A 22090-nucleotide genomic window follows, 5' to 3' on the forward strand; every position below is an offset into this window, starting at 1 on the left:
ATCTTGTTTTATTCATGCTGCGTAAATACCACAAAGCATAGGTCTGTTGATCTCTGCTGATTTATGGTGATAGTCTGACATCTTGTTATGCCGGCTTACTTTGCATCAGTTAATACGGGACTTGTCTCGGGCAACACCGAAGTGTGTGACAAAATAGAAAAATGCATGGTCTGTTTTGACAATGCTGACTGAGAGAGAGCGCTTTCAACACTAAGGTGTGATCTTTAAGTGAGGTAACACTAATTTAAAAGGACAGGACGCATTATATACAAACCTTGTTAACCTCTCTAAGGCTTAATTCCCCATTAGCATGGTAGAAAACGGTGCTTTTAAGCTTTAAAAAGGTGCAAAAGGCTGAGGCTACGGACTGCAATGGCAGTGTATTTTCTTGTCTCGTGATGATGTGATGCAAATTCAAGAATATGAACACATACACAACTGGGAAGTGGCCTGTACATCCAGCAAGGAGCTGGTGGCTGCTGGGAATTGCCCAGTATAATCTCTATTTTACTGGTGGCAAATGAGCAGCTTCAGCAGAGCAAATGCTTGTGAAACATCTTCCCATAGGACTGTGTGTGTGTGTGTGTGTGTGTGTGTGTGTGTGTTTCCCATACAGGCTTAATCAATTTAGTTATAGGAGAAAATGTGAGGGAATAAAGGATTCCAAATAAATAAATGGGCTTTTTTTTGAGGCGTTTAGGGTATTTTTCTATACTTTTCTTAGTTTCAGGAAATTATAAATAGATGCCACCATGGTATCTTCTTGGAAGATACCATGGCAACTACATTATTTTTGTCAGCGGTTAAAAACAACAACATAAGAATGACAAGTTTTTCAGAGCCGTGCCTGATCCGACATACACGTAGCATTGATATCACATCGACGCCTCATGGAGAAGAGTGCCGAAGTTAGCTCGCAGTGATGAAAAAGGCTAATCTCAGGAGTCATCATAGCTACAAACATGCTAAACTGAATGAGCTGCAAGGACAGATGCATTCATTCATTCATCCGCATGTCATTACTTTCTCTCCTGCTGCACACTTATCCCCCCCCACCCTTCTTTAGGCATATTCTCCTGCTTGGATTTCCTATCCCTTGACAGCGGGTGTGAAGTCATGATCTGCCCTCAAACCAGCTCTATTTGGCATAACCAGCTAATGAGATAAAAAAAAAAGAGCACATCGCTGAAACAAGCTGCCTTGATCAGGGAAAGCAAATCAGACACACAAACACAGCAGTGAAACATCTGTTAAATGATTGATCATGTGTGTTCCTTGTGTGCATGGGCCGCTCCGCTCTGATGCTGCCTTATCATCACAGCAGCTGGCCTCTGATGGCTCAAAATCCACAGCAAAACTTGATTCATTAGACTCACTTTTGGAAACTTTGCTGAGGTTAACCGAGTGCAGTCGGGGTCTGAAGCTGCCCCTGAAGTTATTCTGATTCCATGACAGAATGCAGGGGGAGAGAGAAACCCTGATGAAATTTCATCATACTGCTTTGCAAGGGCAATTTGTGTGACAAGTCTGGGTGAGAGGAGTCACAGCAGACCCGGAGAATGATCTACGCTCAGACGGAGTTTGTCTTTCGATAAACCTGTGGGAGCTGGATTGCTGGATGCGTGTTTGAAACTTTCATAACTTACAGCACATCGAAGAGTCTTTAAGTAAAACAAAATCGAGTTTCACACTGTGAATGTCTGTGAATGCTTCGTTTCTGTTCTCAGCATCAAGATCGGTAACTCGTATGTTTTGAAAACACTGTTATTTGAAATACTTAAGACACAATTTCTTGCATTTGTTTTGTTTGTTTGTTTTGAGCCTATATAGAATAACTGGATAATCGTTACGAACCTTTCTGTGTGTACACCAGAGGTTTATGAACAGTGGGAGTGTTAAATATGGAGGACAAGCTGTACTTTCATATAAAATATTTAAAATCCTGCTGCCAATGAAAAGCACTGCTCAGAATGTGTTTTGTTATTATTGATCTGGTTCACTGTGAATAGCCACGCAATGTCCAACAGGAGCTTGTTAACAGGAAATAATTCTGACTGGTCGAACTCTGAGCACGAATGAAGGCAGTCTACTATACAGGAGAATTTTAATCGCCTAGTACAAACAAATGAGAGCTGTGAAAAAATTACAACCCTGAATAATTGCTTACTGCTCAGGTTCAACAGAGATGGTAAGAACAGGATTGTCTCATTTTATGGATCTTATGTTGAAGAGGTCAGTGCCATCCGATGACAGATATTTTTCTGGAAGGTTATATTAAATTATCGCAATGGCATCATATGCCGTGTGTTTTCTCTGCAGAACATGAACCCGTTATTTTATGATCATGCAGAGGCATCATTTCATTGAGCTCAAAAAGAGAACCAGTTTGTGCATTAATGTCAGATAACAAATGATGGCAGCTGGCCAATACAGACTGCAATTTTAAAAACCTGACTGGTGTGAACTTAACAAATCGACCCATTCAGTGGAAAACAATATGCAGCCGACTCTGCAGCCATGAAAAGTACTGCTGGTGAAACTAATCATGTCTGTAACAATAATTTTACTGAAAGGCTTCCCATATTAGAGTGCAGAGGGGTAAAGCTTAACAAATGGGGGTGTGTGGCTTCTGAATATTTATCAGAATGTCTGTGACATGAAAACATTTGAGAAATCCTACAGCTAAATGAAGGTCACACCATATACTGTAGGTACTATATGTTTTTAAAACTCCTGCACCTGACAAACAAACCAAATGTGACAAACCAAAGCCATTCTTTCAAGGAGGGGGCACAGGGATATATTCACATAGTTAATAATCATAATTATTCCAATTCATTGATGCTGATTACTCAGTAATTTCTGTGCCCACATGCACATTTTTTTAAAGCAGAGCAAGAGGTGTTTCAATTGGTGTCAGATAACAGGATCTTTTCAGTTGTCCATCTGACCTGAACCTAGTAAATGCAGAATTTTATCAAAAGAATAGCCTGCAAATATCAGCAACCTTTCCATTCAACCATTCAAGTGTTTGAACCCATCTGCTACTGGGGGGAGGTCAAAATCTGAGATTCAAAAAGAACAGATACCGTTATGCCCCGGTCTAGGGGAACCTTTGACAAAACATGATGTGGTGCTCCCCCAGTCTTCCCACTCCAAGAAAGCCAGCAACAACAAGGCACGTTCAAATAATAGGAGCAGTTTTATTGGCTTCAGAGGGCTACTTAAAGAATTTAACAGGATTTGACATTCACTATGATTCTCACTAAACACGCTACAACAGGATTGTATGATGCTGCCGATCACTATGATGGCCTGGCATTTCCTGGTGGTGGAAAGGCTGGAGAGGAGGAAGAGCGCAGTCCACGGGCAGGGGATCTGCCCCTTGACCAATCAGGCGAGGCAATCAGACCACACAAGGGACACACCCGCTCCTCGTTCACACATCCATTAGGACACACACACACACACACACCTACCTAGGAGAGAGGGGGGAAAACTGCAACAAACAGACAAAACGAAAATATGAACCACAGGGTTATAACAGTACCACTGTGTCAATATACGTTGGAGAAACATAGTGAAGCGCATGAAGATGTCGCTGCTGTTGTCTCTTGCATCTCCCTAACAGCTGAGTATGTGACAGCACTCGGCCGTCGGATACAACTCCTGCCCTCATCTCTAAACAACAGACTGAAGATGCTGAGGATGCAGATAATGTAAGGCTGGCATGAGTCCCTGGTTGCTGCCTGGCACATACCCACACAACTCCAGGTCCTGAAGAGAACCTACAGAAAGAGAAGAGAGTGTACAAACTGGTAGACTGGGACTGGGAGGAGGAGGGAAGGAACTGTATCAGGGTGATGGATGATGATGACAGTGATGGATGGCCTCCATGCTTTACCCTCCCCAAGACTGAACTAGAATCAATTAAGCTGCGTGCTCTCCTCTGAGCTGTGAATGAGACAATCAGCAAGATTATACATCATCTTCTCCCTGCTCCCCCTCTGACACCGTGTATGGCAGGGAAAATGACGGGCACGTCAGCCGCGGTGAAAAACCACGGCGAAGAGGAGACAGTGAGACCACAGCGTTACAGAGATAAGTGAGTGGGATGATATTTTGGGCTGATACCAAGATTGATATCAAACCATGCAGTCACTGTCGTCCATCATTACGATGGAGATAGGGCTGCAAGTAGTCGGACTCACAAGACTCACATTTTAATGCCAGGCTCTGCTTCCCCACACACTAATGTTCCACCAAAACAAGATCCCCCTGACACTATTTTGTAAGGGCAAAGAAATACAAACAGGGGCTTTTTCCTTACACCAGAATAATAATGGCTTCAGCCAGACCTTTGTCCAGGCCTGGCACCGCACAGTGTGGAGACAGGTCTGACTATGCTCAACTAGGCTGCAAGGGATGCTTATTTTTATTATCAGTTAATCTGTTTAATTCTTTTTCCGGGGGGATTAATCGGTTAATAGTTAAATTGATCGAATGTCAGCAAATAGTAAAAAATGGTTCGGCAAACTGTCCTAGAGCCCAAAGCGAGGTCTTCAGATTGCTTGTTTTTATATGACCAACAGTCCAAAATCCAAGGATTGGCATTTGAACCAGCAAAGGTCTGGCATTTTTGTTTTGTAGCTGACTTAAACTATTACTTGCTTAATCAGTCGACAGCAATTTTAATAATCGATGAATGGTTTGAAAACTCAATAGATATGATATGGTCTGTTCTGCCGTACTGATTACAGAACTAACACAAAGGGGAACTACTTAAATGTTCTGAGATTCTGAATAATTTCCTCTTTAGGGAGGCCAAATGCTAAAATGACCTACAAAAATACAGCTTTTTAAAAACGAAAATTCAAAATACCAAAGCAGCCGGTTGCACAACCTCTAAGTGCTGGCATATATGATTAGAAATACAATTTGATTACAACAAATCAAAATGTTTTGCACTATAACACATTAGATGTTTTCAAACCATATAATCATGCTGTTTTTTACAAAAGCAGCTTTTTGTCTGTATTGCTCCTGATAAACTGTTTTGCCAATTAAATGTTTGAAACGGAAAGAATGAAAATGTTAGAGGGAGGGACAGCAAGACATGGAGAAAGACAGTGTGATGAAGTGGGTGAGAACATGCCATTTTCACCATCACTGCCATACTGCTTACTAATTGTTTGTTATTGCTGTAGTTCCATCATTGATCTGTAACTTGCAGACACAGGCTGTCCTGGGTTTTCAGGGTTGTTCTTGCCCATCTCACTCAAAGAAAAGGCCTTTGAGGCATTACAGAAAACACAAAAAGCTTTTTGTGATCTGATGTGCACACACCAATCCTATGGACATTACGCAGTTTCTGGAGTCTGCATCCTATCACTTTCCTCGCCACTCTGTTCAGGCTTCCCCACAGAAAGGGGGACAGAAACAAGCAATAGAGTTGGAGAGGGAGTAGATTACAAGTAAGAGAAAAGATAACAATGGATTGAAGAATGTTTGTGGGTTGGGGGCTTCAGAGTAGGTTTTTATCCACATGTTGTCTGTGGGTAGAGGAGGGTTGACAGCAGCAGCCTGCAGCCTTAATGAAAGTGTCTGTGCGGGGGAAAGGGTTTCATTAAAACCATATTGGAGGGCAACATCATTTCATCCTCCCAGCCCCCACAAACACACACACTGTGGAGAGCTAACAATCTCCGTAACCTCCCTATCATCCCATTTCCTTGACTCTCTTTCATCTGCGCCGATCTAAAAGGCAGGGGAATCATTTGAAGCAATGCTCGGCGGATGTGCTCTGATCCTGTCCTCAGCTTGTCCAATTTTTTGTGCATAAAAAAACATGACAGACCATGTGGCAGCAGTTATAGCCAGAGGAAACTTTCACAGGAACCGACGAGTAAAGAATACATGACAGCTATATAGCATTTAATATTGCCATTGTGCCGTGGATGTACGGGAGATGACGGTTTCAACACTGTTATCAACTTTGCTGTCAGACACAGTCGTTTCCTAAACTTCCCACAGCAAAGAGACGTCTGGCTCAGAAACGCCTGTGACATTTTAAAAGGATTAATGGAAGTGGCGATCATTATTTGGCAGACTTGAATTTGACTAGAGGACGTGCAAAAGGAGGCAAGGAGGTTAGCCAGAGCATTGAGATTTAACTGAGGACAGAGGGGGACAAGGACTGGGGGCGCCGAAATACAACCAAAGGTAGGAGAGGTGTTTGAATAGGCTGCCAGCAGCATTAACATACAACAAAGGGAAGCAGATAAGGACAGGAGGGTCGACTGCGGGATTGAGACGCAGCCGCAGAGAGGAGATAGGAGGAGGGATGGTTGCAGTGGTGAGATAACACCGGAGCCCGGAGCTGATAGATGAGGGCAGCTGCAAGGTCACCTGGGAGCGGCACATGACTGCATTACATTATCACGCAGCGCTGTGCCACTGAAGTGTGCTTTCATATGCTCGTGTCTGTGAGGATGAACAGGTGGGATTATGTATGTTTTGTATGCAAACAATGCTTTTTGGACGTTTTTCAGACATATTTCCACCAAAGTTTAAATGTAAAAAAGCAGCAGAGAGGCCTCGACTCAGACAGAGATGCCTTTAAAACGAACAGTTATCTGCAATGAATTGCCAACAGCAAGGCTACAACAAACAGCTGGAAAACAGCTCCAAAGAGGCCAAAGCCTGACCATGAAATAACTCGAAAAACATCTACAGGAAAAATAGTTCTCTGGCCAAACAGGTGCACTGTGAGTTGCAGTTTTTATATGTTCTTTATAGGATTCAGCTTTTGGAAAAAAAAAAAAAAAACTAAGCGATAATGAGGTACATATTCATCTGCTGAACTCATAACGCAATCATTAGACACGTGACTAAAGTGTCATTCTATCATTTAAGGAATATTCCCAGAGTCAGAGCGTTCCTCTCCCAGGCAGACCGGAAAAGTTAATACAGGCCTCCGCCTCCAGCAGGCGTCAGTTACAGCTCGTACAGCTGATTTCTCCAATCTTAAAATCTTTACATTGGTTACTTGTCTGTCACAGAATATATATTTTTGTTTCTTAAATCACTGAATGGCTTCGCCCCGTCTCACCTGTCCGACATGGTTAAGACATATCTGCCTGCTAGGTCTTAACTGGTTATGATAAAACTATTTATTTAGACTCTGTTAGCAGTACAGAAAGCATCTCTTAAGCAATGCTAATCTCTCGATGTAGTTAAGAAATGTCTACAGGACATGTCTTGCTTAGATAAACAAGCAAAGCAAAAATGTTACCAGTTGTGAATGTAAGGTCACTCTTTCATATCCTCCTCACCGTGTAAGAATTTGGGCCAATCATTGCTTAAAAATGTCAGTTAGCTAACGAATGAGTGCACCTTAAATTAACAGGAAAGTAAGCACATGTTCAGGGTACATAGTAGGGAACAGTCATCCTGCCAGAGTCGAGCAATGAAAACTATGCTAAGTATGTAGGCAGTATGCAGGGAAGACAAGCTCGCCAACAATGAAGGAAACTCCTCTGGGGGGAGGGAGGAGAGGAGTGGAGGAGGAGGCAGTGGAGTATAATGAAGAGAAACAGAAGGGGAGAGATGAAGAGATGGAAGGGGGAGAAAGAACTAAAGGGGAATGAAGAGGAGAGAGACAGAAACAAGAAGCCAGAAGAATAAAAAGGGGAGGTGTAAAGGGGGAAGGGGAACTCAGGGTGATGAGGATGAAGAACAAGAGGGAAAAAAGGAGGAGGGCAGGAAGGGATTAGGGTGAAAAGAGGGGTTGAAAAGATACAGGAAAGGGAGAGCAGGAGGAGCGGGAAAGCTAAAAGCTGAGGATGAAGCAGCAGGAGAGGAAGAGAGGTCTCAGAAGAGAAATCTAGAGAGAGAGTAAGCGAGAAAAGACAAGAAGGAAGCATGAGAGGCCTCTAAAGAGGAGGAGGTAGAGTAGAAAAAGCAGCCAGAGGGAGAACTTTGTTCCTGAGCATCTCTGGATGTCTTGATTCCCCACCTGATCCTGAGGGCATTCATAAATAGTCCACTTTCAACTGTAAAGTGGATGCTGTGCAGATAATAAAAAGGCCAATGAAAGAGGGGGGGGTGCAGGCCTTGGAGGGAAGGGGAGCACTGAGATTGAAAAGCTGGTTGTCAGAGCATGTGTGCGTGTGTGCGTGCTCTGTCGGTGAGCGGTTTGTAATCCTGTAGAGGTGTTGCTGGAGTAGCCAAAACCTCATTGTCACCTCTGTCTGCCTGCTTGTCTCGTTTCAGCCTTGTCTTTTTACACTGGCTTCACTTTAGCACAGGAATGGGTGACCGCGTGCCGAAGACGAGCCGCAGTCTGCAGCTCTTAATTTCCAACAAAGAGTCAGGTTGGAGGTCATCTCGCCAACACAGGGATGCACATGAAAGGCCTAGTATCTCGAAACACAGAAAATGAAGGGGACAAAGCGATAGACGAGAGTGACACCCCCGAACACACACAGAGTAGACGGCCACACAGCTATCCCGACAGCAGGTTAACACCAGCCAGCAGATGTCTGCATCCTAACACCTCAGCAGACACACCTCAGGCTCCTCTGGTCTGCCAGACAGACACACACACACTGAGTCACACCAGCTCTTCACACCATCGAGATTACTGACAGGACAGTTGCAGGACAAACTCAGTCTCCGCAGAGGTTCAACTGGCACTGGTGAGTCTTTTTACTATCAACCAATGTCTCTTATTATTTTGACAATTAATTATTTAGAAAAAAAATAAAAAAGTCCCATTGCTGTCTAAAAAATGCTCAATTTGTCCAACCCATTTTAAAACCCACTGTATTTTTGCTTGATTCAAAATGACCTATATGATTATGCACAGGTTGCACCACATGTAAAGGAAATAGTACCGAAGGTCAACAGCCTCAGAATAAAAAATGGCTCACGATGGATGGACAGAGACCCGATCTCTGGCTCCCCCGTTGGTCACACACACACACACACACGTCACACAGTAATGTGTGAAACTCTCTGTAAGACACTGACTCAGGCAGGAAAAGAAAATGAAGCTGTTAAAAGCAGGCTGGGGCAGGCCTCAGGAACATTTCATCACATGAAATATTTTACTAACTGCAGTCAGAAACAAACCTACATCATATCATCATCTCCAAATACTGTAGCAGTGCATGATAAAGACTGGCACATATCTAATGTTAAAGAAGTAAACCAAAATTGTAATGGGGCAGAAATCTGCTTCTTCACTACTCTCTAATATGCTGTAGACTGTGTGCAACACAAGGTGCAATGAATGTGGAAGTATCACTATACTAATAAAAAGTCACTATCACTTACTGGTTGCCCACTGCAGTTTGACCTGTGCTGCATCTCTGCAAAAGATGCTCTACTGTAAACTTCTTCCCCCTCACACTTTATGCCAAAAACACAACCTAGACAAGTAAGTTGCAGTCCAAAGGTAATTCTACCGAGCTACTAGCCTGAAAGAGCACAAAAGATTGAATCTTTTCAGCATATTTGACCTTCGGCCACAGTCATATCACTGGTGTCAGAGCATGTATTCTGACATCTGATGGATACCGCAGTGATGTTCTCCTGACGCTTCCCCTACTTCTGAAAGCTCTCCCCTCTGCCAGGCGCAGCATCTTTTCCACTGCAACTTCCCATGTTGATGCTGCAGGGCAACCATGTCAAAGTTGCAACCGACTCAACATGAACTTCAAATCTCCCACATCACCACAGTCTCACCGCGTGGCTCAGGGCGCAACCCGGACTCATTCCCCAATTTATTGCTGACGTTAATAGGAGGGGGTCGGCGAGTCAGGTGGTGCATGGGACCAGACTTGCAGCGTCTGCGTGGGGAGGGGAAAAAAGATCCTGAATGAGATGCTGGGAGTGAATCCCGCAGCATCTGCGTGCTATTACATCTCCTTATCTTGTCTGAGAAAGAAGATGAGCAGCTGAAGCAGCAGGCTATGAACGGTAGCGTCAGCCTGTTTGAGGAATACAAGCAAAAACAAAATATGGAGGGAAGGATCATGGGAGGTAAAGATGTAATTGGAGTGCAGTTAATACTGCTGACAACTCAGCTCGAGGTTGTTTGCCTAGTTTGTCATTGCCGGCTTGGAGGATGAGAAGGGTGGAGTGTGTCTTCTCCTTGAACAGGAGGATATCTTCATCGTGCACAAGTCAAACTCACTGAATCAGGATTAACTCCCTGACTAAAGTGGCAGCAAATATACATTCAGAGATCCGAGATCCTGTCGTAACTTTCCTGTAAAAGGTAAAGTTTATGAGATTCACTGTCATTTATTGGTTGCATATCCTCACAAGGGTGAAATAAATGATAAAAAGGAGAATGTCTACCTCTCTTTTCTACTTTTTTAAGCGATTACCTGTCTGCTGAGGCACTATCAGCAGCACAATCCGTCCTCCTACGACCGGGAGCAAATGAGAAGCCCTGGTTCTTGGATATGTATCTCGGGGTTATTTAATGTTCTTGGGATTAAAATGTTAATAAAAATTCTGCAGGATGAGATATATTTCGGTGGCACAGCAGACGTTAATTATTAGAAGGGACGGATCAAATTAAGTCTGCGCCTCCATTAGTTACAGCAGCGGCTGACAAAGCCCCCCCTCCCTGTTTCTGAGAAGAGAACCCGTGAATCAGCCAATGTTTCACTCTGCCTCTGATGAAGGGCAGGACAATGTGAAGGGTTTAACAGATCGTTCGAGGGAAGGGTCAGCGTGGGGGGGTGGAAAGGGGGTCGGCAGCATCGAACACGACTGAGAGGGGGATAACATAAAAAGTTGATGTAAAAGGGAGAAAAAAGGTGGGAGTGGAGAGAAGAGACAGAGGGAACAGAGAAACACATAGAGCTGTGGTAGAGAGATGGACCAGCCAGGAGGGAAATTTATTGATGCTTGATTTACACTCCGAGCTTTACTGGGAAAAGCAGGCCAGGGGGTGTGTCTGTATGTGTGTGTATAAAGTAATACAGTGTGTATATGCGAGAACTGAACAGGGAACAGGTTGTTGAGACAGAACACACATTAACACAGAAACTCTTGAAACGGGATGAGAGCCTGATATTAGGACTGACCTGCCACGTTGTTTCTGCTCTGTTTCAGTGGGACATTTTTGCTGTGCTAGCAGTTTTCATGGTTTTTAATGATTTTTAAGTTTTAATAATTGAGTGCAATTTTTGCAGCAGCACTCATCAGTGAAAACAGGGGAAACACTGTCGTCACAGGCAGTCGATTCATACAGGAGGTGGCTAAATAAGAGACGCATGTTCTCACAGTTTGACAGTTTCCAGGCAGCAGTAGAGATGCATCTTTAAATAGCCAGTAGCTTGCTAACCCATTGTTCTATCCAGTGAACAATAAAGGTAGCTCAGTATTAGCCACTATTTAAACACACTCATCTTATGTGGGACTTACAGCCAATCTCCTAAGCCCTTCACTGACAGCAAGTTAGTGCAGGAGGAAGTGCCAACTGTGTAGATAAAAGTGACATTGAGCAAGTGCTGAATAACACATTAACATGATCTACACAAATACCCATCGTGCTCAATTGATCCACCAATCCAATCACCTCCAGTGCAGAAAATCAGAAGCTGAAGAGTAGCAGGAGTAAAGGGAGGGTAACGAACCATGCATGGGTCATTATTAGCTCACTTTTTGACCTTTCAACTGCGACCTTCAGGAAGAAAAATGCCTCTGAACAACATCTCTGAGCTCAAGTCAGGGAAGAGAAAGGGCTTGAAGAACACAAAGAGACGCTTTAAAATGCTGTTCAAATATATTCACGTGTAAAAAAAATGTCTTCTTCTCAAATCTTTGCCCACTTCAAGACAGCAGAGAGGAGGACAAACAGAATATCTGTCCTTTATTTAACCAAGAGTAAGTCTCTTTAAGATTAGAGATCTTTTTTGTAGGCGTGTGCAAAACAATAGCATGGTGGCGGACACAAAACAAACGTAGCGATTTAAAACAAAACCAAAGAACAAATCAAAGAGTCCTAAAATATTTCTAAAAAAAAAAAAACAAACCACAGTTATCAATTAAGAAAAATCTCCAGCCAGATGTCCTTGTTTCCAAGACATTAACTGATATTTTAAATGGATCCAGTGAGACCAGCTCCAGAAGATTCAGGTAATTTTGCAACTGATTCTGTGACTGAGTCATTTGCAGCAGCGTACTTAATCGCCCTTTTCCCAGCTCAGTACAGACTCTGGGGACAGTTAAGTCCTTGGAGCAAAGACAATCATTTCCAGTACTTTTTTGAAGGGTGCAGATCTGTCGCTAAGATATGAGCAGACCACAAATAGCCTTATAAACAAGAATATAAGAATAAAGATAAGAATATTCTTCAGGAAGTGAGATCTAACAGAATGTCCCCCCAGACACACCCCTCCATGACCATTTCCTGAATCCGTGCTTTAAAATGGTTTTAACCATGTGTGCAAAATGTGGTGATAGCCTTTATAGGCTAGCAGACGTTGCTGTTGTCCAGTTACTGCTGTGTGGTGCATTGCAGGACTGTCCGGCTCTTTTTAAATGTCACTACAGGTGACATTTCTGAATGAGGCAACAATGACTCCTGAGTCAGAGCAGAGGGCGCTAATTCACATCACACCTGCCATCAAATCCAGGAGACAACTACAAAAGCCTCTTCAGGAGACAGGCAGTTTGGCTCTTTCAACAAACATTGTACACAAAGTCCTGAAAAACAAGAACTTTGCCCTTTTCTTCAAGTTGTTTGTTTAGTGTCTAAATTCTTCCGCTTTTTAAACAGGACTCATTTAGTCTGCTTTCCAGTGAAGACATACATTTCTTAAGTAATACATTTAATAATACAATTCCCCAGATTTGAGGCTCGCTCACTCACACACACACACACACACACACACACACACACACACACACACACACACACACACAGACACACAAACACACACACACACACACACACAACATGACCTTTTCTCTACTTCTTTCCATTGTCTGTTTCTCCATCAACAGCCCTGTGCTTACAGTTTCTGTCACAGTCCACACTGAGGGGCCAGCAAGCTCTCAAATTGTTTTTTGAGGTTGTTGCTCTGTTGTTGAGGGTTTGGCTACAAAGCAAAGGACTGACGACAACTTCTCTAGAATTTTAATAAGCTGCATCATTTTGCAGCGGCTTGTTCGTTGTCTTCGATGAAGGTGAAGCTGTGGCTGTATATCATGCCATGCAGAAATTCCCACAGCATATTACATTAGAGGCACATTGCCTCATCTAAAATAAAGATTGCCATTGCTGTCAGAAAATATGATTATATCTTTCTGAAATATAATATTATTTGTCTGTGGAAACAAGCAGATGCTCTAAATCACAGAGTAAAGGCCACATATTTAATGACATATTTTTTAAACTGTCTTGAAGCAACAACACTGATAACTAGACAGTGACTAATTGCAAAGCTGAAACACTTAGTTGTTCCACAGAAAATTGGGCATTACTGGGAGGAATGTTCCCTGACTTCCATACTCTGACTGAAGTAGCGGTCATGGTTCCAGTCTCCTGAGTGGCAGACGAGAAGTCGTCTGTCCGAGGAGAAGACACAAACCTGGACGACGATTGCCTCTGCGGCTTGATTACGCTCACGTGAACGCCCAGTTGAAGTCCGCTCAGACCAGCAGGATGGTTTGGGTTCAGGCTAAGCAACAAGTATTTTATATTATTTTTGTAAATGGTTCGTTCACAGTGTTATTGTCTAATTCTGTAAAATTGCACCATTCACATTTTCCTATTTAGGCACAATGGCCCGAACGTTTTAGTGCCCTGCGCTGTCACTCATCTGCTTAGTGCAGTGCGCCATGTTCATCTCTCCTCTCTATGCCTTTATAAATGCATAATCTGTAAGTCTGTTGTGTATATTAAAGGTCATTGTGTTTGAGTGTTTTTTTGAAAATGAAACGCTATGTCTCATTAATATAAAAATATTCAAATTAAGATCATGGGTAATAATAGACTATGGCAGAATTTTTAAAACACTGTCAATCAAAATGATGGTCAATAAGAAAGTCAAATGCAAGCTCTGCACAGAGCCACTGCTGGATGGGGTCAGTGAGCAGGATGTAATTCAGGGGATGAATAACCTCTGCAATTCAGAGTGAAGGGCACCTTCATTCAAAGTACCATTCACTTAAAGAGGGGGAAAAAAGGAAATGTGCAACTGAAAAACCCTCCAACAATTTAGTGAACTTTATACTCCTCTACCCGAAGACACTTCAACTTTTATAAGGTTTGTATTTTATCAGGTTCATAATGTGATTAGGGGTGCGTGTGAGGCAGACATCAGAGACAGACTGAAGCATGAATGGCTTTCCTCTGACCTGACATGACAGTGTTATGTCTACAGCGTTATTCCTCAGAGAGCGATCCAGTCTGTGACTCAGATGTGTTTAACAGACAGAGCTGCTTCTCCACTGTTGCTGTGGTGAGCGAGGACTCTACACGTGCATGCATGGAGAACAACGGCCAAGTTCACCAAACTTTTAATAAACTTGGATTGGCCTAACGACTCGTGGCGATGGATGTGTTTCACAATAAATACACAATAAATACTGGTTCTTCAAAGACACCTTTTCTGCTGGGACATTTTTTTAAATGGATGACACCACTTTCCTCTGAGTTTTAGAGTATACTAGTCTGCGACTACTTTCTACATGCCACCTACTAACTGACATCTACTTTACTTATGTAAAGTAGATGTCAGTTAGTTCCATTATCAAAAACAAAAATGCCATCACCCAGAGTTCTCATTTCTGTCCTTGATGGGGTGAGTAATTGTAAAAGGCCTCAGTATGACAGAGCTGTGTGCTGATGTATTTCATTTCTCATGAAGTAAAGAAAAATGTATTACAACTGGAACTGCATTCAAAAGCAGCATGGATAACTGATAAAATAATGTTTCGAGGTCTTTCTTTATGCAAGACATCTCTGCTGAGAGCCACACATATTGATCCAGGTAATTTAATTAGACAGGCATTGAGCTTCTATATCTTGTTAACGTCAATCAAACTCAGGCAAGTTAAAGGGACAGTTCACCAAAAATCAAAAAGGATTTTTGTCCTCTCACCTGCAGTGCTATTTATCCGTCTTGATTGTTGATGTTAGTTGCCGAGTTCTGGAGATGTCTGCTGTGAACATGTCTGCCTTCTCTTGAATATAATGAAACTAAATGGTGTTTCTTTCCTACACCTGCCAACCATATCACTGCGCAGAAGGTGGTGTGTATGTACTCCACTAACCCTAGTCTGATATTGCTATCTTGTGGAGATTAGTTTATAGCTAACTGATGCTGTTAGCTAACGACACCATTAATGTTTTCATCCCGCCATGTGATGCACAGTGCTGCAGCTGGTGGGTGTATTTTGGTAGACAGAAAATGGTTCCTACATGAAACTGCTCACAACAAGGTTTGTGGATTGTCTTGAGCAATCGGGTCATGATTCCTGTACAGAGATATTGATGCTGGGTTTCTCAAATGCATGAGCAACACAAGTGCCATCTAGTTCCATTACATTCAAGAGAAGACAGACATGTTCAGAGCCGATACCTCCAGAACTCGGCAACTAACATCAAAACAATCTAGATGGATAAATAGCACCACAGGTGAGAAAATGGTGAAGGGTGAACTGCCTCTTATTAATAACAGATATGTGGGACAAAGGACAACATAAACAACACTATAGATGTTTACATATTAATGACTGTCACTTAAATGTTACCATTGTCATCATTATCTTTCTACCCAATTTATTTCTGTCTTTATCTCTGTACTTTCTCATTTTTGGGATTATCAAATTATCACCCACTGGTTCTATATTTAAACATCCTTGTGAGGACTTAGAAATAAGGATGTCATTATTAACTCCCGACAACCTCATGTGCAAATATGCTGAAACAGTTGTTAAGTAAATGAAGCCATGGCTTCATTATGAGTGTAAATACCGTATGTGTATTTTTCTGTTGACACAGTCATTAAAGCCTGATATGTAATGTCTACGCTAAAGGCACTAACAACTATGTTAGTTGTAACATGTAGTAGTAATACCTCGTCAAAGTAACTCGGCAAAAATTCTGAGTTTGCAGTTTTTTCATTCCCATCATGATGAAAAAGCCTCTGTGGGGACCTGTGTAACTACCTCATAACACACACTGCTCAAACAAGGACTCTACAAAGCAATCAAGTGACAAAAAATTGAGTTCAATTATGAACTGTTAAACCACTCCAGTCATTTAGTAGTGACAACACCAAACATCTGCTTGTTCCAGCTGTTAAAACACCAGGATTCTTTCTTGCCTTTTTTCTTTTTAATATCCCTATAAATAAATTACCTTACCTAAGTTGGTTAGAAAAATCACCAGTCATGCTTGTATTGGTTTCAGATTTGGTAAGTTAAGAGTCACTATTTTTGACATTTCATAGACATGCTGTATAAATCTGCATTTAAAAATTCTATCATGATAAAGTACTCCGATTTTGCAGATATTTAAGCGATACATTGGATCAGCCAAAAAGCAATCTCAATTTGTAGATACTTTTATCTATGAACGGTTTCATCATTTGAATTTCCAGATAATTTACTGTTTCAAAAGCTGAAACTATCAACTGATTAATCAGTTAGTATCTTGGGGGGAGTATTCATAATTCTCAAACCTAGAGTTAAATGTTCACATATATGATCGCGGCACAGTTGTAGAAGTATTCACAACTGATTCTGTTCTTGTTATTAAGTTCCAATCATGTGTCATTAAAATGCTAAATACATCCTCCTGTGCAATCCTGCAGATCTAAGTACACTGTACAGCTCATGAAAAGCATTCAGACACTAACAGGACACTTCAGTGCATTGGTGTTAAAAAGATGCTCGTTAGCAGTCCGGTGAACACACAACGGCCTTGGTCCACACTGTTCAGCCAGGCAGCCGGGGAGATGGATAAAGTATTTCTTTTTCTCTTGTTCCTCGACTCCAACACCACCACTGCGCTCTTTACCTCTCCCCAGACACATCTAATCTTCTCATCCCATGCTGCTCAATCTTCCTACGGTCAGTTAACCCAGCAAAGACAGATTAATGAGAAATTAATCCCTTTAATTCACTGTAAAGGTCTCCTCTCTGTTAACCAGATAAGCTGCTACCGGACTTTGCCAGATGATGATATTAATGAATGTAATTTATAAGGGCCTTTATATTAAACAACATGTTCATCTCAGTGTGGACTTCATCTGACAGCTGGACAGCGAGATAAGATGGTTTTATTGTTGCTATGGTGTTCTCCCATTCTGAAGTTCATTCCGTCCGTTTCAGATGGTTCACATCTTTTATCTACAATCGTTTCATTGCCAAAACATGGAGAACAAACAAACTAGTGCTGCAGTTATTTTACAATCTATTGATTGGTTTGTCAGCAGAAAACAATTATGTTAGTCAATTAATCTTTTATGCCATTAATCAGGCAGAAATGCCACACATCGCTTGTTTCTGCTTCAACAATTCTTCTAATGAATGTGATTTGCATTTTTTGCAACTCTCAGACATTTTATAGACTGAATAATGATTGATTCATCAAATAATCGCAAAAAAACAAACAAGGCTAATCAATAATGAAAATAATTATGAGCTGCAGCCTTATAACAGAAAAAGGAACAATTCAGATTAACTAGATGAACTAGCAGACAAAACTTTTTAAGCAACACATTTTTCTACTGGCAGGGGAGTTTCACCAAGTGACGCTTGAATTGTTTTTCCATCTGTGATAAACTATGTTTCCCCATTTATTTCTCGGAAGAGTAATTAATCATTCAAGAATAACATGCACAACACAAAGTGTTTGTGAGTGCGTGTGTTTGTGTGTGAGAGAGAGAGAGAGAGAGAGACAGCGTGTGCATGAGAGACTGTCAAAGTACACCAGATCCTGCAGCGCTGCATGTATTGCTCCACTGTAGGTGGCTATTTCCTGCTTTGCCATGTCATTAGTTTGTTATCAGCTACTGGCTTACAGGTGACTCATACACACAATGAACAATGACACCATACATCAACAAGGTTGCCGGGCAACCAACACAGCTCTGACCGACTGCGCAGAAAAAGAGGCCGACAGAAATCTTTGAAAAGAGCAGACACTGCGGGGAGCATCATTTTACCAAACATTCTTTCAGAAACTCCACAAGGCATCGACAATGACATGAAAGTGCAAACTGGACAAGTCTGTCCTTGCTTCGTTGTCCGTGCGGTACTTTGAAAATGGTGTGCAAAGATTGTGCTTGATACAGCCAAAAGCAGTGTCAGCGCTGACTTTCTGAGAAGTTAACAATAAACGTTGTGTGGCTACATTAAGCTTCTACAAAACTGAACTGAAGATTTTTTTCTGCATCCAAACGTTTACACCCCCTTCTTCTAGTGACTGAACATGTGTGCTGAGGTGTGCAAAGGCTTTCCATTGGTCTGGAAATCTTTCTATTCACCGTGATAGATTTTCCTCCGTGTAATGCAGTCTACAGTGTCATTGTTTCGATGCACCTGTATATTCCTGCTCATTCAACAGGCAGCGTAGCCTCTGATGTGTGCCTTTACAATGCTTTGTCAACAAACACTTCCCCAGCAATTTCTGTGCTGGGAACAGCTTCAAGGTAAAAACATCCAGCAGTTTAGAGAGCAAAACCAATAAATTCTCTGACTGAAGTCTCTCTTTGTCACTTTAGCCCTATATAAATAAAGACCATGACACAGACATCCAACGTGAATAGGACCAAACATTCAGTGAACTTCAGGAAAATGCAATACTTTGCATGAATCATGGTCACCGCAGTATAGTGTTAGCATGGAGCAATTTTGATGTCACTGGTTGTAGTCACAATGCCACAGAACGAGACAATTTTGTGTCTCCAATTCAAGTATAAACAAATGAGTATTTAAATTGTGTATGGTGAGGCAGAGAACATTTATATTTTTTGTCTACCTTTTTACAATTTTTTGCATTTTGTATCACAAAATACCTCACAAACAAATGAGGGACGGTATATAGAGATTATGCTTTCAACATGTTTTGGTTTATTTTCTTGCCAAAAAAGGATTCAATAAAAGGTGCAATCCATGAGCAGAGTCTGATTCTGAATCAGAATTTTTGTTAAAAACAACACAGTGTAGAACTTCCAAAAACGTCCAACAGCCACCACTCCTCTTGTCAAGTAGATAGATCACTGTTAATCTACCGAAACAAGTTTGTTCTCTCATGATGGCTTCATTTTCTCTTTTTTTCTTAAATCAACATTCAGTTTAGGTTCCCTTGGCTTACCTGCTGCCCAAGTAAAACAACCGCCTTCAGAGCTACCCCAGCAGTCCCATGCTTTCCAGTGTGACCGCCCTTCCAAGTCAGATACCTGTGGTTTCCCTCCATTGTGTTGTCCTACTAGCGTCAAACCACTTTCACACTAAAGGAGCCAAGCAAAAGCCTGTTTTCCTGCCAACAACAACAGCTGCCATGGCAGCACACTGGGAGGTCCACATTATAGGAGCGGGTCACTTCTCTGACAAGAGCAATAAGAGCAGTTTGCACCTTATGCCTAACTGTTTGTAAGCACACGTACATGAGAGTGGGTGTCCTGTTAGATTGAAGTTCATCACATCACAACCTGCAGATGAAGACTGCACTCCGGCTGCCACTGGTGTTGCTGAGCCACAGCCAATTTAATGGAAAACAGCAGTTATTTGATATAACATGTCGGGTGAACCTCTATTTCCCTCTGCTGTTTCACTGCAAGTTTTCCTCTCAAATTCCTTTAAAATCGTTAGGTTATAAAATACAACAAAATGTGCGTGCCTGTGTGTGGTTTGAAGGAATCATTGATACATCTCAGCACACCTACCAGTTCATCTCCATAATCCTCAAATACCTCTCTACACCAGTGGCACAAACCTATATTAGGTTGTTAAGCCAACTGCTGCCAAGCTGGCAGAGGCACTGATTAAGATTAAGTCTGCTTTCTGGAGCTGAAAAAGCTGTAAATCTTAGGTTTACACAGCAGAAAGGAGGAGGGGGGATCACACTCCAGTGCACTGCTTCAAAGGGAACTTCAAAACAGTGATGGAGCACATGGGAGACGAAACCTCCAGCCGGGCAAGTCCTACACAGGACAAAGTCTACATATTTAAACTCCAAGGTGCTTTCACACAGTCTGTGCCATACAGTGTGTGGAAATCATAACTCTGTAGTAAGTGTGTCCAATTATCTGTTACACACGACTTTCTGCCCCAGAATGGTAATTTGTCAGTGGGAAAGGGCACCAAGCAGACCACCCATTCTTCAAACCATCAATACGCGCATTTTGGAAACAATAATATGTATATTTCGCAATTCAACTGGATGAGTTTCTCTACCAGAGCTAGTGGCCAAAATTCCACAGCAACACCACACTTTAACAATTATGGCTTTCTTTTCAATTCGGCAAGAGAAGTAACAAAACAAACCACAAGCACTTCACATAACTTGGTCGATTTACATTCCCACAGTCTTCCATCAAAACTAACAGTTAGCCCCACCAGGGTGACAGCACACCAAGTTAAAAAGCAGAAGCTTTCCAGGAATAGATTGCTGTTTGGTCAAACATGCATACGCCGAATACAACAGTGCACCACAGTCCAATCCTTACACACCTCATGTCGTGTTTTACTGGACATGCTCATTAGCTGTTAAGCGAGGATGCGAAAACTTGCAAGACTTGAAGCGGACTTCTGTCCATGTTCCACTCACCCGAATTCTTCTCATCGCAGCCACAATCTCCACTCTGCTGCTCGGCCGCGTCACATCCAGACTGCCGATGTACTGTCGTCAAGAAGACAGAATACGACACGAAGCACGCATTAATGGGACAGCAGTTGGCACTCGTTTTATTTTTATTTAGTGAAACAGTTCAAGTGTCCCCTTCAGTTAATGATTAACTCTGCGCAACTTCATTCTCTAAACTAGCTAACAACTTGCGTTACTAGCTAGCCGAACCTCTCGGGATTAGATTTCCGTCCCAAACAAGTCGCCTCACGTCATTTCAGTTATGTTGACCAGCTACGAGTGAAAAGCTTTACAGGAAAGTACAGTGTGAACGACTGCTTCGACACCTCGGCTAACGAAGACAACACTGGAACACTGAATGGACATTAACAGCCAAATCTTTCCACTTTCCAGCCGCTGGTGAATTTACCTTTGCCTCGAAGTTGATCCCATGCTGGAATGCTTCCTCGTTGTGCAGCGGGATCCTCAAGTCATGTCCATCATCGACCAGGTTATACTTGGTTTTTGCGGGCATTTTCAAAGTACGCGCTACCCCCACACTGCCGGAGAAACCACGGGAATATCAACGGGAAACGAACCGGCTCGGTTTAAGTGGCGAGTAATCCAAGAAAAGCAATCCCAAATCCGGTTAGTACATGTTCTCCATCGCAGCGGACCGTCCCGGCATCGCAACGCTGTTTCACCGCCCTCAACAGCGGCCAAGTGGCGGCAACTACCTCACCAGCGCTCGGCGAACTGCTGCCCCGCTAATATTCACCGGAACAGCTTGAACAACACATGCAGGACACCAGAAACAGCGACATGCGGGGCCAGATGCGTTTTCCCGACTTTTCCAGTGGTGAGTGTGGAAGTTGGTTGGGTCCTGCCTCCTGCCCTGGCCCCCCCCCCCCCCCCCACCTTCCCCCCTCCCGCATGGAGGGAGGGTGTGATTGGAGGAGTCCGGGGATCCCACCTGTTTTCATTGGAGCAGAGGCACACCGTAGCTCCGTGGAGGAGGGGCTCACAGTCTGGTACCTGCCTTCGCTCCCCTCCTACCCTCTACACACACACACACACACACACACACACACACTCATGGGTCTAACCTGAATGTAACTCAAGCAAGCCAAGGGGTGGTGTCAGCTCCTGTTTTTTTTCACATTTTTGTTTTGCTTTGTTATTAACAGAGGTGATACATTAAGGTGCAAAGTTTTTTTTTTTACCATAATATGCACATTTGAAAAATGTACCACCTTTTGGCTCATG

General features: G+C 42.5%; 1 protein-coding gene across 1 annotated transcript in view; it reads right to left on the reverse strand.

The window, feature by feature from the left end:
* The window catches only part of LOC121605365 (carboxyl-terminal PDZ ligand of neuronal nitric oxide synthase protein-like), a 177660-nt gene extending 155986 nt beyond the window's left edge, over positions 1-21674 (reverse strand). Inside the window, exons 1-2 of the mRNA XM_041935249.1 lie at positions 21255-21674; positions 20810-20881 (exon numbers count right to left, since the gene is read on the reverse strand). Coding sequence (XP_041791183.1) covers positions 20810-20881; positions 21255-21359 — 177 coding nt within the window. The 5' untranslated portion in view covers positions 21360-21674. The remainder of the gene's footprint in view (positions 1-20809; positions 20882-21254) is intronic.
* Positions 21675-22090: the final 416 nt, after the last annotated feature.

Source organism: Chelmon rostratus, chromosome 4 (genome assembly GCF_017976325.1).
Source record: "Chelmon rostratus isolate fCheRos1 chromosome 4, fCheRos1.pri, whole genome shotgun sequence".
NCBI classification, from domain to species: Eukaryota; Metazoa; Chordata; class Actinopteri; order Chaetodontiformes; family Chaetodontidae; genus Chelmon; species Chelmon rostratus.